The sequence below is a fragment of the Aptenodytes patagonicus genome, chromosome 5 (assembly GCF_965638725.1).
Source record: "Aptenodytes patagonicus chromosome 5, bAptPat1.pri.cur, whole genome shotgun sequence".
NCBI classification, from domain to species: domain Eukaryota; kingdom Metazoa; phylum Chordata; class Aves; order Sphenisciformes; family Spheniscidae; genus Aptenodytes; species Aptenodytes patagonicus.
Genome location: NC_134953.1, coordinates 53,161,997 through 53,177,473, shown reverse-complemented (window position 1 = coordinate 53,177,473; position 15,477 = coordinate 53,161,997). Strand labels below are relative to the sequence as shown.

The window sequence follows — 15,477 nt, the reverse complement described above, 5'->3', positions numbered from 1 at the left end:
GCTTTAAGTTAAGCCCTTTCAAGAGCAGCGAGTTTGCAGAGAATCACACAACGCAGTGCTGGCCGGGGCCCACACATAAGTCTCCCCACCCAGGCGTCCCTGTCCCCGTCCCCCCCTCCACGCGGGGCGGGGCCCGGCCCCGCACGGGGATCCCTGCCCGCCCACAGAGACGTCCCCCCACCCGGGGCCCGCCCCGAGCGGCCGTCCCTGTCCCTGTGGCCCCAGGAGGGCGCGGAGGGGGGGGCGGATGTCACTAGGCAACAGCGGGGGCCGCCGGCGGAGGGTGTCCCGGGGCGGCCCGCGCTCACCGCCTGCGGCCGGTCGAACCTGGCGCGGCGCAGGGTGTCGGGGGCAGGCCGGGCGCGGGGCGGCAGGGCCCGGCACAGCGCCCCGACAGCGCCCGGCAGCGCCCGGCCCCGCTGCCGCCGCTGCTGCTGCTGCTGCTGCTGCTGCTGCTGCTCCTGCCGCCGCCGCCACATCGAGCTCCGCCCCCGCTTCCCGCCCTCTGCCGGCGCGCGGCGGGCGCATGCGCAGTGCAGCGGGGCGGCCCCGCCCTTCCGCTGGGCCCGCCCGCTGCGGCGCCCCCTGGCCGCTGGGAGGGAGCACTGCAGCGCCGACCCCCGCCCCGCGCGGGGGCGGCACGCCTGGGCCGCGTCCCGAGGGGGGGTGCGCCGGAGCTGCGCGGGGCCGCCCGGCGGGGCCTCCCCAGGCCTTTCTCCCTGGCTTCTTATAGCTCACTGATCTTCCCATTATTTATTCTCCCTGTGCTCAAGCCTTAGGGCAGAGAACTCGCTTCTTGCCTCCCCTGGGAAGTGAACCGTCTGGGAAGCGCCCAGGGGACGGCACACGTGCGGGTCACGTCTTGCCGCCCATGAGAGGCAAGGCAGGCTCACCCTGAGCCACGGCCACGTCTCCCGCCCAGCCGAAAACCCTGAGCGAGGCTGCAGGCTTCCCCCACCCTTCCTGGCTGAAAGAGTTTCCGCAAAACCCCAGCTTCGGCTTTTCTGAAAATACAACTCTGCTGCTGTCAGACCAAGAAATCGTTTCTCGGCCGGTGGGAGAGTGCGTGGTTTTGGTAGCAGGGGCTCAACTCCAGTCCCCAGCTTCACACCTTCCTCTCAGTTCAATGAGGTGTGATGCAGGCAGCTCGGGTCCCCAGGTGTATAAGCTCTTAATTGAAGCAATCCCAGAGATTAATCCTTGGGGGGGTGGCAGGAGAGAAATGGTTCTGCCGTTTGGGAGATAGCCTGAGCCACCGAGATGAAAAGTCCACCTCTTGGCTGGGGTTTACATGGCTGAAACCTGGCCCTGAGGTGGATTCCCGCTGCGGGCCTGTGCGTGCCAGGGACACTGGTCTGCGCCACCAGCACAGCGGGGATCCTGCCTGTGCCTATACATAAGGCCTGCTTAAAACCCCCACTGATGGTTTCTTGGCCAATTACCCAGTTCATAACCCATTTAACACACTATCTATGGATCTAGCACGATGCTTTTCCCTTTTTTTTCCCAACATCTGAACACCATGAGACAACACGTGAAATTCCTTCCAGCTATGGAATGGCCTCTAGCAGCCAAACGGCTGCTCACAATGGGGAGAGAAATTGCATTTGTCCAACAACACCTTCAGCAACTCCCTGCTTGCTACCATGAACTGCGTTTGCACTCTTTCCCTCTGGTTGCTGCCTCTCCTGCCTCCCACCCCTGTGCTGGGGAGCATGGTCCTTTCCAACACCGAGTGCTGCATTAGTGCTCGCCCAGTCCTGCGAATCCTGGCTGCTGCTCCAGCCAGCCCTGAAAGGACCCCTGGGTGTGAGTTATCCAGGCTTAAGGATTTTTAAAATATCTTCTCTAGCAGCTGTTGTCTCACATCCTCCTTCGTTCCTAATGGCCTGGAAAGCATTTTCCTTATCCCTCATCCAGCTCTAGCTTAGCAATCTCTATCCACTTCTTTGCTCTCCTTCCCAACAGGTTTGGCATCTCCATAAGGTTCCTTGCCTTTGGTTCCCAACAGCCCATAAAGTCCTTTTGTATTGCCCAGAGGCTTATCGGACCTGGATAATCCTCTGCTGTCTTTGGCATCCTTCTTGGCTTTCCATACCTTGCTGCTATCGAGTGCTGTCTGGTCCCCTCCGTGACACATCACTTGTCTATTTTCCCATCCCCGCTGCAGTCTCTGGGCAGGAGGACCTTCAGCTGGAGCCAATTTCCTGTGTTTTCTTGACCACTCCATAAACCCTGCTCAAAGCCATCCCTGTCCCCACACACATTCCTCTGTCTAGGCCTTTTCTCCCCAGGGCAGCTGCCTGCTTTACTGCTGCCAAGACGAGGGCTCTCCTGCAGCACCCAGTGCACGCACCGGTGGGTGGTCCTGCCCATCACCCCCCCTCTGGGCTTCTGTCCCCTAGCCAACACACCAGTCCCCTGGCCAGCGAGCATCATCACCCAGCACAGTAGCGGCAGCTGGGATGCACGCCATCCCGGCACGCTGAGAGCCCCCGTGCCACCTCTCCATCTCACTGGCCGGCCCAGCCCCGCGGCACCCCGGAGCTGGGCTGGCTGCCTTCCCGGCCAGCATCCCCTGGTCCCCGGCCCCATGGCTCCCCCAGCACACAGCCCCATGGGTGCAGCTGACACAAGACGCCTGGCGCTGCGGAGGGTTGGCACCCGGCCACGGGCGAGTCGGACGCCAGGCGGCAAATCCCAGCCTCTCCAGCACGGCTCGGCGCAGCAGGGGCTCAGTCCCGGCACGCGAGGCCCCACTTATCTGCTCTGCCGGCTGCCTGGGCGGTTTTCCCAGGGTGGGAGAAGCCAATGGGAAGGCGATGGTTTCCTGCTGCAGAGATGGACCTTGTGCTGTAGACAGACGAAGGAGGTGGACGGTGTGACAGCCCCCAGCGTGCTGTCCCAGCAGGGATGGTGATGCCACCCCACCGGCAGCAGAGCCCCTGCCCCGCTGCATCCAGGCCACCCTCACCTCCCCTGCCCAAGCCCTGGTCCTGCCGGGACTGACAGATGCAAACGAGCAATGACTGGCTGATGTCAGCACACCACTCTGATCCGTGTGCACCTGTGAGGTCACAGGAGACCGGTGGAAGCCTCTAGGATCCTCGGTAGGGCAGGGGGAAGCAGGACAGAACTGGCTCATCGGCTCTACCTGCCCAGCTGCTCCTCCGGCCCCCCCAGCTCTGCCCAGGCACCGAGGCAGTTTCAGGAGGAGCCAAGCTGTGGGTTGCCTCAGCAGCAAACGCAGCGGTGGGGACCACAATGGGAAGGGAAGGTCCAGGCATGTACTGAGAGGCCAGGGGATGCTCCTCCTGGGGAGAGGTCACTGGGCTTCGCCCTCTCTCGGTTTCCAGGGCTCGTGTGATGCCACGCAGCCGCGCAGCCGGCCGTTTTCGGCACAGTGTGTCAGCTGGGGTCATTTCCGCCCCAGGTGACTCAGCCAGGGCCAAGGGCGCCTGTTTGCTCCCGCGCCATGGCAACCCGCCACCACAGACGGCCCCACTGTTGGCGGCCGTTGCCAGAGATGACGGCCACGTCCCATTGCCTCATGCAGATTGTATGTGATAACGGTGATCTCTGCTTACTCCGGCAGCAGCACGGCTTCCTGATGTCACCTCGGCCCAGCCCTGCCAAAGGGAAGGTGTGAGGGGAAAACAACCCCTTTGCTCTTTTTTTTTTTTTTTTTTTAATACTTTTATCCCCATGAAGGCGCAGGCAGGAGCCAGCCTGTGTCCCGGCCAGGCCCCCAGGCCATGCCTCGGTGCTTCCCACGCTCCGTCGCCAGCTTGGGGCAGCCGGAGCTTCTCGCTCCTCTCCTCTCTCCTCCCCACAGCAGCAGTGGCGGCTGAGCAGACATCAGAGCAGAGCGCAGCTGCGCTCCCTGCCCGTGCGAGGGAGGCCGTAGCATTTCACACCCTGAGCAGATCATGGCAGGCTGCACCGCTTCCTATTGCAAACGTTTCCAGCTCCTTCCCAACACCCTCCCGGCTCTTTTATACCCACACTCTCTCCCCTCGCCAGGATGCTGGGTTAACCTGAGCAGGAAAAGGCACGGCCTGCCAGCAGGGCGAACATTATGCCGGCAGGAAGGAGCAGAGCAGCACAGGGGCTGTGAATGTAGAGCGCCTGCGTAGCGGGGCAGGCCTGCAGCGATGCCCGGCCCCGCACCACCTGGGGAAGGACCAGGGATCACAGCTCCCACCGGGCACGGAGCAGCCCCAGCATCTGCTGCTGATGGTCCGTTGTGGGCTCATGTCTCCATCAGCTGAGCAGCCCTCCCTGGCTGGGGAGATGATGGAGCCTTCCAGACCGGCCACCCTGGGATCTCTGCTGTTGTAGTTCAGCCATCAGCACGCTCAGAGCAGCCACGTCAGGTCGCAAATAGGCATCTCCTTGCCAGAGAGCAATGAGCTGCCTCCTGGTACTGTCCTCGCTGGTGGGTGCAAGACATGCTGATATTGCTGGGATGGCCAGGACACATTTAGCACGCTGAGTCGCATCATGTAACAGTTACAGATCACTGGGTCCCCAGGAGGGACGGTAACAGCTACACAAATATTCTAGTGCAGGTTTTCCTGGACATAGTGAATTAGTCTGCAACAGGCCTGTGTGTGGGCTGTAGCACCAAAATTCAAGGTCGGCTCCCGGCAGTTGGATGCTTACGGTAGGTGTTGGCGTTTCAGGCCCCCTGGTGCAGGGTCTGCACTTTCAGTATGATGAATGAATTGGAAAGGATTAGAAAAAAAAGATCTAAGATCTCACAATTCTCTGTTCTCAGGAGTTTCATTTTTACTTAAATAGCCAAGTTGATGTTCCATGAAAGTAAAAAGCAGCCCTAGTGCCTGATGCCAACTTGTCTTCTCAGGGTCCTTGCTGGGGAAAGCCACCCAGGACCTGGCAAACGTCCCCAGGGCTCTTCGCACTCAGCTCCTCTCTAACACTGGATCGTCAGCACCGGGGACTGGGTGATGGTGCAATAGCCCGTCCCCTCCTCTCCTTGCTCCCTGATTAGACCTCAGTCTCCAGTACCATGATTCATGGTCTTGTCCGCTTCTCAATACACCCCTGGCCGTCTCCCTTACCCAGAGCCCCTCTGCCTTCAGTATCTTCAGCTGCTTCAGTATTTGCTGGGGATGTTGTTCCTCATCAGGAATGAGGTTTGACCTCCTTTTTGCCACCTCTGCAAAGCTGTTTCCGCTAGTGGGACAGGGCTTCCACAACCCGCTGCTTTGCAGAGCTGGGCCGGGAAGTCCCACCTTGCTGCATGAGCTTGCAGAGCTCCTGCTGCCCAACGTCAGCTGCATGGTCCCTCTTACCATTGCCCAGATAAGAAGGCAGATTTCTGAGGTGTTAGGAGATGGGCAGACACTTTCTCGACTGCTCTCCCACAAGATATCAGAGCTTTTTGAACTTAACACAAATCAGCCTTAAAAATACCTGAAGCGGTGGTGGGTACCACCTAGTTACAGACCGGCTTCATCCCCATGAGCCCCGTGCAGCAAAGAGCAGGAACCCCTGCAGCCGCAGCCCCCATGCCACACTCCCCCGACCCTGCCTCCACCTTGTCTGTCCCTGAAGGGGACACAGCTTTATTTGCAGAAACACACTGGCAGGGAAACAAACTGCTCGCCCCACGGCAGGTGCCTGGCTCCACTGATGCCACAAGGGCTGCCGTGGCCCTGAGGTGCTGGAGACTGCATGGATGAGACAATCACCGCAAGGGAAGTGCTGGAGGTATCACATCAGTGTCCCCATCAGAGCTAGCAGGGGAGGCTCAGTGGCCCCGCTGGCATCTCAGCAGGGCAGCACTGAACCAGACCCCCCGGCTCCCCAGCATGCATTAGCCCAGACGTGAGCTGCAGCCCACTCCCGCGGCCACGCTGGCAGGACACAGCCCTGCCCCCAGGCTGCTGCTTTCACTAAGGACAGCCCTAGGGAGCAATGCTGAGGGCAGCACCCTGATGTAAGGCTACCAGCGTAAGCCGTCCCCCTTGCCAGCTGTCCCCTGCTTCAGATTAAGGTCTGTCCCATCTGCACTAGGAGGAAGATGCAGGGCCGGGCAACCCACACCAGCCCCTCCTGCCTGCACTCTGCCTCCAACGAGGGCTGAAGCAACACCCCCATCTCTTATAGATCAGCTAAAGGACCCCCCAGCCCCCTTTCTGCCCCACTCTCCTTTTTTCTTCTGTATGGAAAACCGCAGAGGCGGGGTGGGGAACAGCAGCAGTTTAGTTTCTGAACCCATCCTGTTTCCTGTCCTTTGCCAAAACCTCTTCTGCTTCCCTACCCACAGCGTTGGGGCTTGCCCGCACCCAGCTGTCAGAGGAAGAGGTGATGTTTGTTTTTTTTGTCACAGTGACGAAGTGTTTATAGCAACCAAGGCTCAGCAATCCACAAACTTCACTGATCTCAGCCCAAGCTTATGAAATAATGGCAGAGGAAGCACAGCCCCTTCCTCCAGAGTCAGCAATGGTGGTGTTTCAGGTCACTGAAGCAGGGGACCTTCGTGCTGGGCATCACCATGCTGGAAATCATCTGACGCCTTTTGCTGTCTCAGACAGACACCTCGGGGCTGGGGCCATGCCCTGACCCCACCTGCAATGGCAGCGATATCCCCGTGGCTGCTGGCTGGTGACCAGGAAGGACGTGGGGACTGCCAGCCACCTCCTGAGGGTCTCCTCTCTGCCTCAAGCGGTGGGAGCAGCTGGTAGGGCACACTGAGCCAGCATCCCTCGGCTGCTCCCCCCAGAAAGCTGGGATTTGCCCTGAGCATCCTGCTCTCACCATCTCCCCTGTTGCAGGAGCAGCACAGCCAGGGCATCGCCACACTGGGAGGGAAGGGACCGTCCCCACCCGTCCCCAGCTCCCGCTGGGGCTCAGAGCCGAGAGCATTGCAGACGAGCTGTGCTGGAAGCCACGCTGCTGCCTGTCTGCGCAGCTCATGTTCCAGACCATGGAGATTTACTGTTCAATGGAGAAAAGGTTGTGTCTGCTGACAGCCCACCTCCCCGGCGTGCCGGCCGCTGCCGAGCCTCACTGTGCATTGGAGGGGAGTGCCTGGCTTGGGCGCGGATTTCCTATCCAAATGTGATACAGCTGTTTCTGCTTCCTCTCCAAAGACTGAAGCGAGTTTTAAAAAATCAATTTATCATGTATTTTCTTTAACCAAGGCTCCTTGCAGATGTCACCCGCTCCTGAACTGCCCAACCTCACAGCATCAAGGCTGGAGCAAGCAGAGAGCGTGACTTGTATAAGCATAGCACTCGGAGGGGAGTATCCTGACAGCAAGTCCTGGGGCTAAACGCCATCTCAGTGGGAGTGCCTGTTGCAGGGCTAGCAGAGAGATAGGACAGCCTGAAGGAGCTTTTTGCACTGGGAATCAATACCCAAGGGCTTATTCCCAGAGCCTGCTGGAGGGACCCCCAGTTTTTGCCCCCCCCTCCAGGGAGGCAGCTGCAGGGTCGGATTTAGCTTCTTTGCAGGTTTCCTGAGGCTGCAGAGACCTTGCACAGTTCCTACAACCCTCCATGCACCCAGGGCAGGGAAAGCCATCCGCATCCACCACCCCTGCACTGCAAATCAGTGCCAGGGACCGAAGCAAACGGCAGCACCAGGCAGCACACTGCAAACGGCAACACACTGCCTCCTGCCCCAGCTGTGGCCACTGCCCACAGAAAGGGCTTTCAGCTGAAGGGCTGGATCACCCCAGCCTCTCCCCAGGCAGCGCTTGCTTTTCTGTATCTCTTGCTGGTTCCCTGCTCGTCCCTTCTAGCCTGGCCCCTTGCACCTGGAATTAGCTGCTCCTGAAAAGTTTTGGTGCCGGGCATTCTTGGGAAAGACCAAGAGCCCAATTCATGGGTCCTTTTCCCAGCTGGACACACTTATGCAAGCCCAGAGGATGACAAGGCTTGTGTTTGCCGTTATTTTTAATGCTAAGGGTAAACGCTATCTCACTGGAACGCTCAAGGCTGCTGAGATTATATCACTAGTTTGCTTTGAAGCCCGGTTTGCAGAGGAAAGCCACGTCCCCAGTGCCCCAGGGGAGGGCTGGGTGCCAGCAGAGGAGGAGAGCAGGACTGTGTCTCGCTGGCTGGGAGCCGTGGGTGCTGGCACCCACGGGAGGCTGCTGGCGAGAGCAGCGGTGGGAGCAGGAGGGCAGGGGACCCTATGAGGCCTGGCTGGCTGGGAGGCGTGGTGGTGGCCGCACAGCAATAGCCAGGGTTTGCCTTTGACACAGACGCCTGCGTTTGTTGTGCTAACTGGGTGGGAGGCAAGGCAGCGCCAGCTGGTCAAGTTTGTCCCACTGAAGCATGCCTGGTGGGTGCAGAGCCTTTTGGCATCAAGCACACGGGAAGTTTTAAGATGCTTATCAGATCGGGCTGCTTTTGACACCGAAGATTTTGACATTAGACATGTACCTCCAACCCCTGAGGGTTTTGGCCAAGTCCCAGTAAGGCCGGCGTGACAGTAAGATGCAGAGCAGTCTCTAAGGAAATGCATGCATAAACCGTAGACAAAAATATCCCAGTGTGTTGTGAAGTATCTCTGAATATGTAAATGGGGTGGTTCAGGTTAGGGAAATACACGGTTAAGAAACCATTTTAGAAATATCCCTCAAGTCGATATCTTTTACATCTGTCAGTGCTGTTCTTCCAGCGGGGCAAAGAGGCTGAAATACGAAAGAGCAAAGCACTTGTGAGCCAGCTCTCGCTTTGTAATACTGCACCTTTGCCTTCCCTACCCAGGGAGGCTGGCTCTGCCTTGCAGGTAACCTCCTGCCTTATTTGGCCTTTTCATATGGCTGCTCAGAGCAAAAGCAGCAAACACCAGGTTTGCCTGATGTGACAGTTAACCACCTCCCAGCAAGACACTTCCCTGCCCCAACTGAGGGCTGCAAAGTGCCATCTCAGATCCAGGAGTGAAGAGCTGGGGGCCGCCCGCAGGCATGGCTTTCCCGCAGACACTGCCAGGGGCTGGGACATGGCCAGGAGGCTGTTGAGTGCCAGAGGGATCGTGGGTCAGCAGTCTCAGACCCTTGTCCAGCAGCACTGCATGCCTCTGCTTTAACCCCGTGACAGCCACAGGCAGCAAGAGGTGGCTCACGGTGGGAGCCACCACACTCTAGACTTCTGCAAATGTCACAACACAGACCCAGTGAGGCCATGGGTGGGGTAGGACCTCCCCCCCAAGCGCAGGGAGACCCCAACCCTGGACAAGCACCGGCACAACACCCACCACCCCTTCCCTTGGGGAGTGTTCAGCCCCAGTGTCCACAGCACCCGGGGGCTGCTCTGACTCCCCAGGGCTCAGGCAGCCCCTGGGGTGGGCAACCAAGGACAGGAGCCCGCGCACACCAGGAGCAAAAGTACATGGAGCCATCACATGGTGTGAGGCTCGATCCAGAGGCCACGTGGAGTCCTTAAGCAAGTGGCAAGCACTTCACAAGCGAGTTACAGAGAGCACAGCTGCTACGTGGGGGAAGCATCTTTTGGTCTGGGTTTATTAAAGACTGAGAATACAACTGTGGGCCCAGCCACGAGAGCTGGGTGCCAGAAGCAGGGCTGGGTTTTGGCTGGAAGGGTGCGGTCTCCTCTCCAGGCGGCCTTCAGCAATACCGGCCAAATTTCCTATCCGGCAGGGCGTCCCAACGCCCCCACCCCGGCAGCACTCCATCTGGAGCGGAGCCCCTCTCCACACCAGCACCAGCCTTGGTTACTTATTGCTTTTAACGTGCTAGTCTAGTACAGAGTGAATTAAAAATAAAAATGCATGTCTGCCACGGTGCTTTTGCGCTGTCTTCAGGCTGTGCTGGGAACCCTGGCTGTCAGACCTGGAGAGGGATGGAAGAGAGGGGCGGATGAAGTCAAGCTGGGCTGGGAGTGGAGAAATCCCAGGGACAACGGTGCTCTGGGAGAGACCCCGACTTTGCCGACAGGCCCCAAAGCAAAAGCCTTTGGTGTCCGCTGCCGGAGCTAAGCGGGTGCTGACGGTCGCTTGGGGCTGGCGGAGAGGAGGATCTGGCACCCAGCAGGTTGCTCCCAAGCACCGGCGCAAAGGCTGGGAGTCACAGCCAGCCCGGAGAGATGCCGCGGCGAGCCTGCCTTCCCCGCTTGCCTGGGGGGGGACAGCCCCAGCCAGCCCGCCCAGCCTGAGGCAGGAGGGGAGCTCCGAGGGGAGGCACCAACCTGCGGTTTACTTGAACGTGTGGCTCTCAGCTCCTCCACGGCCGAACCCTGCAAGAGAGCCAGAGCAGGGTCAGCCTTGCCGCGGGATGACGAGTGCACCGAGGGATGCACCTCGCCGAGAGATGGGAGCCCTGAGCCCCCTTCCCCTCCCTCCCACAACCCCAGCCACAGCAACTCTACCTTTGGGCCCAAACAAGGCAGCATAGCAGGGGTGGTTGCAGTACGGCTTGCCGTCATGCTGCAGGTAGAGAGAAAGAGCATCAACCCCAACCGCCCTTCAGCTCCATCTCTGCCCATCCCACCCCTCCTGCAGCCCCTAGCTGCAGGGGACAGGGACCTCCTGGGCAGCAAACCTCACCTCTGCATGGCCTCCAGATGTCAGGGTCTTGTTACACTTCTCACATCTCAAGCAGGGCCGGTGCCAGTCCTTCCCCAGAGAAGTCACCTTCTCGGCTGCCACGGAAAGGAGATGGGTTAGTTGAGGCACTGATCAGTTTTGGCAGGTTGGCCTCCCTGCCACCAACCCTACGGAGAACATTTTTGGGCATTTTCTCAAGTCTCTTTGTCCAGAACCATATTTCAAACCCAAGTGCTTGCTGTGCACACACATTGCTGTGCACATCCAGGCACCCAGACCAAAACCACAGTGCCATGCCTAGGGTGAATACCACCGCATCCATGCAGACAGACCAATTTCCAGCCATCTTCCCAAGATTTGGGAACCTCCCACCTTCCAACATCAGCCATCAAGGGCATGAATTTCTCCCTGGCCAGCTGGAGCCCAAGCAATCACTAGAGTTGGCAGGGGCGAAGGGGGGATGCTGGAGAGGACTGGGGAGGCAAAGCCATCGCCGTGCCCTGCCCCGACACAAACCAGTCCCCTCCAGCCGCTGGTGCTCTGGCCACAGCTTCGATCTTGCACACACCATGGCAAACCAGAGCGGGGCTGGAGCTTGGCCGGGGCTCAGGCGGCTGCAGGAGGGATAATGTGCTGTTTGCTGGGGCCAGGATGTGTTTATGGAGAGAGCGGGGAACACAGGGTGGCTTTTAATTGCGGCACAGTGGGGGAGGAGGGTATTTTTTGCAGATGCATGTGCTTGTCCTATTGGCAGCTGCATTCCTGGGGATTTATTAAGTGATAAAGCAGAGCTTTACACAGGAACCCCATCAGAGTGAGGTTCGAGCACTCTCCCCATGCCTGCAAAAGGAGGTCGAGCAATGGGACCGAGCCGCTGCTGGCAGTGCACGCCCCAGGGGGGCCCTTGGCAGCCTGAAGCACCTCTTCTTTGGAGTCCAAATATGCCCACAACAGCTTACACAAGGAGCAAGCCGGCAGCTGCAGAGGTGGGAGTGGGGGCAGTGCCCAAATGTCACCAGGCAGCCCTGCTGCCATCCCCCAGCAGCACAAAGAGCCTCCTGTGCCCGCAGCCCAGTGGGGCCCACAGTGTCCTCCCTCTGGCAGCCCCAGGAGCCTGAGCCTGGCCCACCATCACAGGGTTTCTGGACAGAGCTCAGACTCCCCACCTCTCGCACAAGCATTTGCACCAACACTCAGGCAGGAGGTCTGCCAAGGCTCACAGCAGAGGGGCCCCCCCGGCTCTCAGCCACGCAGGCAAGATTCCCCTGGAAAGCTGGTGGTGGCCCTGCAAACCCCATCTCCAGTCCTCTCGGCATCATCTCCCGCTCAGCCCCCTTCTCTACAGACACGATTTGTCCGAAAGCAGCCCAAGGCACACCCAAGCAGGACCGCCAGGCTCCGAGAGCCCCGGGGTGCCCCGGAGCAGGGCTCGCTCTGCCTCCGCCAGCATTCCTTATCTCCAGGCACAGAAATCAGGCGGCGAGCTCAGTCCTCCAGGAGCTTTTGAACCCTCCTCAGCCTCTGCATCAATAGAGATGGTTTCGTAAGAGCAGCCTGATAAGCGCAGGTCCAAACCCCTCCTTGGTCAAACGGCCCCGTCCTGGCACCTCCGCGGCTGCACCTACAGGCATGGCAAACCCAGCTTGTCTGGACTGGCATCAAAGCAGATCCACAGGGACACGGGAAGAGCAGACACTGACACCAGCACCTTGGTAGCTCCTGTCATCAAACCACGCGGGTAAATGAGGTGCCCCAGGACCCTTGGTCACAGGAGGGAGCCATGAACTGTACCCTGCTGAAACCCAACCTCAAAGCCTGGCTGCAAGTGGTGAGTTCAAGTTTAGGCAGAGATGTTCCCCAACCGCAGGAGCCACGTCCCCAGCAGCCCTCCAGGCAGCGCCCATGCCAGCCACAGCACAACAACCAGGGTGGGCATCACTAACGGACACGGCTGTTCGGCAGGGAGAGCAGCCCCTGTGTTTGAGCCTCCAAATTCTTTGGCAGAGCGTAAGTGGACGATGGGGCACACGCACAAGCAGAGCAGAAATAAGGCAGAGAGAGCAGAAGTCAGGGACAGCACTCAGGTTGCAGATCCCTCATCTCTAGTAAATTAAAAAGCAGGGAGTGCGTACAAGCTGCTCCCAACAAACCCCCTCAACTTCAGCTAAACCAGGAAAGAGGGGAGGTCTGGCAGACAGAGCCTGCCTGTTCCAGCAGTTGCTGCCAGGAGGGCGAGAGGCTCAAATGCCCCAGATACCCTCAGGCAGGACAGCGGGACCACAGCACCAGAAGGGGCAGGAGCCTGGAGCTTTGGGGCCCCAGTTTGGAGGGAGGACATCTGCCTGAAGCCCAGCAGCAGACAGAAGCCCAACAAAGCTCACAGCTAGCCTGCAACAGTGGCTTAAAAATAATGCCCCAGGGCTGTCATCTCGCTGTGCTAAACCACACAGGACAACATGTGGGCAACCCACTGACCCAGGAACGTGCCTGAGGGCAGGATTTGCCCTTGGGAAGGTGCTGGCTTGCCCGCCCAGGCTTTCAGAGCAGCGGGCTGCATCAGCCGGGCCTTTGGGCTCCAAACTGAGCAGTCTTCAGGGCTGGCCCAGCTGCCTGCCTCAGCACAGGGCACGGGCGATGCTGGGAAGGAAACAGGGCTGAGCTCCCACACCGTGCCGCAGCCCCGTCTGCAGGCTGGGGGTACTCACTGCACCCTACACCGTGCAGTGAGGCACCTTCTCCTTGGGTGGATTTACAGGGCCACCCACCCGGGGAACCCCGGGGACCCACAGCAGCAGGGGTGTGCAACTTTGGGGCACCCCAAGAATTTGCAGTGCTGGGGCGCAAAACATCAGGGCACCCAGAACCCACGGCGCTGGGGTGCACAGGGACCTGCAAGCACCAGGGTGCCCCGGGGACCCACAGCACCGGGGTATGCAGCACTGGGGTGCCCGGGGACTCGAAGCCCGGCGGGGTGCAGCATCGGGACACCTCGGCTTAAGCAGCCCGACAGCCCTGCGGTCCCCGCGGGGTGGAGGCGGCCGGGGAGGGAGCAGGAAGCCCTTACCGAAGTAGACCTCCTTCTGGCAGCGGGGGCACTTGGGCATGCTCTCGGCTCGGCTCGGCTCGGCTCGGCTCGCCACTCGCACCGGCTGTGGGACGCTCCGCGCCGGCCCCGCTGGAGTCACTGCCCGGCCGCCCCGCCCCACCCCGCCCCGCCCAGATGTGCGGCCCCGCCCGCAGCTGGAGGCACCCGCCCGGGGCACAGCCCTGCAGGGGCTCTCAGGGCGGGGCCCTCTCCCCCTTGCATCCTGCACCCCTTGCTCCTGCAGTCCCTCCACCTGCACACCACACCCCTTTCATCTTTTGCACCCCCTTTACCTTTTGCACCCCTGTGCCCTTTGCATCCTGCAGCCTACACCAGTTGCACCCTTGCACCCTACACCCCTTGCACCCCTACATCCACTGTGCCCCACGCCCCCTGCACACCCCACACTCTGCAGCCCTGCCCCCTCTGCACCCCGAGTCTCTGCACCCTGGCTCCCTGTCTGCACTTGTGCTGTGCGGGTGGCTGAGAGCCCCGCCCTGAGCGGGGCTGGAGATGTCATTGGCATCTGTCAATTAACCACACTCCCAGATAAAGATTCATGGGGTGCTGACCACCAGGGCTCACCCCCTCCGAGCACAGATCTGTTTCTCCCGAGGGAGTGTAGAAGTCGACCCTCGGGCAGGGTCTCCCGCCTGTGGGGAAGTTTGGGGTATGAGATGAAGCAGGAGAGCGCTATAGGACTGTAACCCCCCTCTTGCAGGACCTCGGGAATGGCAGGGGTGTGGGACGTGGCTCCGCTCACCACAGAGAGCCAGCCCATCTGCGTCGCGGACTGTTGTCATTTTATTAGGAGCGAGGACTTGCTGTTCCTTTGTGCTTGGCTGCGAAGGAAATGAAAAGCCTATCCAAACGTCTGTTTTGTATGAAACAATCCTCCCCAGGGCATGTTGCTGTGCTGCAAAGGTCATGAGGGCTTGTGAAACCCAGTGCCAGGACGCCTAGTGTCTGCCTCCTGAAATGCAGGGCACCCTTCGCCCTCCCGCTGGCACAAACAGGGCCCTGTTGACACCGGACCCCACCCGTGGGTGCAGGAGGAGAGGCGGCAAGCTGTGCCTGGAGGCACAGTTCATGGTTCAGCTGGGATTGCTTTATTACTCAGCCTGGCTCCAGCCTCCCTTCCCAGCGGGAGCCCTCGTCCCACTGATGCTCCCCGCTTCTGTCCTTGGTCCTGGGCTCACCTCACCTGCTGGCAGCCCCACCACAGGCTGGGGAGCACCTCCGGCACGCTGCTGCAAGGGCACCGCTAGGCTCAGCAGGGTGGTCAGCAGCCTGCGCTGGCAGGGACATCGCTGGGAAGCCCACTCCCGGCTAAGGCGTGAGTCACGCTGAGACAGTGTCTTACAGCAAGGGAGGAGAGAGGTGTCCTGCCTCCACCCTGCCTCCTCCCGGTCCTTCCCATCCCGAGGCACTACACACATGCAAGCACTGTATTTCAGCCACAGTCACATCCCCCTGCACCGAGCCGCAGCGTGCCACGAGCACCTGACTGCACTGCCCGGGCCAGGACCCCCTTCCTGCACCACGTGGGGTGCAGCTGGCACCCTGATGAAATACAGGGGACAGGGCATGTCCTCTCCTCTCTCCGGTGGCTCTGCTTCCCCTCCCGCATGGTGCCAGGCTGCTTTGAGGCCACTGCCTGGCTAGGACAGATGTCTTCAGCTGCACTCCCTTTTAAGGCAGGTTTTGTGCCAGTGGGCAGCTGAAAACTGGCCTCTCGCAGGTCTCCTCCAGCTGGTCAGCCCTGCGGCCTGTCCCCACGGACTGCTCAGCCTGTGGCAGGAACGCTCCTGTTCTGGCTTGGGCAGCCTGTGCCCTGGGGCGGCACT

The 15,477-nt window shown here is 60.2% G+C and overlaps 2 protein-coding genes across 2 annotated transcripts in view; both read right to left on the bottom strand.

The window, feature by feature from the left end:
- Positions 1-1,916, bottom strand: part of TEDC1 (tubulin epsilon and delta complex 1) — an 80,306-nt gene extending 78,390 nt beyond the window's left edge. Inside the window, exons 1-2 of the mRNA XM_076338037.1 lie at positions 1,868-1,916; positions 309-592 (exon numbers count right to left, since the gene is read on the bottom strand). Of these exons, the coding sequence (XP_076194152.1) occupies positions 309-592; positions 1,868-1,916 (333 nt within the window). The remainder of the gene's footprint in view (positions 1-308; positions 593-1,867) is intronic.
- Positions 1,917-9,471: 7,555 nt separating this feature from the next.
- On the bottom strand, positions 9,472-13,713 carry CRIP1 (cysteine rich protein 1). Its single transcript, XM_076339833.1, has 5 exons — positions 13,610-13,713; positions 10,546-10,640; positions 10,368-10,425; positions 10,188-10,235; positions 9,472-9,832 (listed from the first exon to the last, which is right to left on the bottom strand). The coding sequence occupies exons 1-4, from the start codon at positions 13,647-13,649 to the stop codon at positions 10,195-10,197; spliced, it is 234 nt and encodes a 77-aa protein (XP_076195948.1). The 5' UTR covers positions 13,650-13,713; the 3' UTR covers positions 9,472-9,832; positions 10,188-10,194.
- Between the last annotated feature and the right edge of the window lie 1,764 nt (positions 13,714-15,477).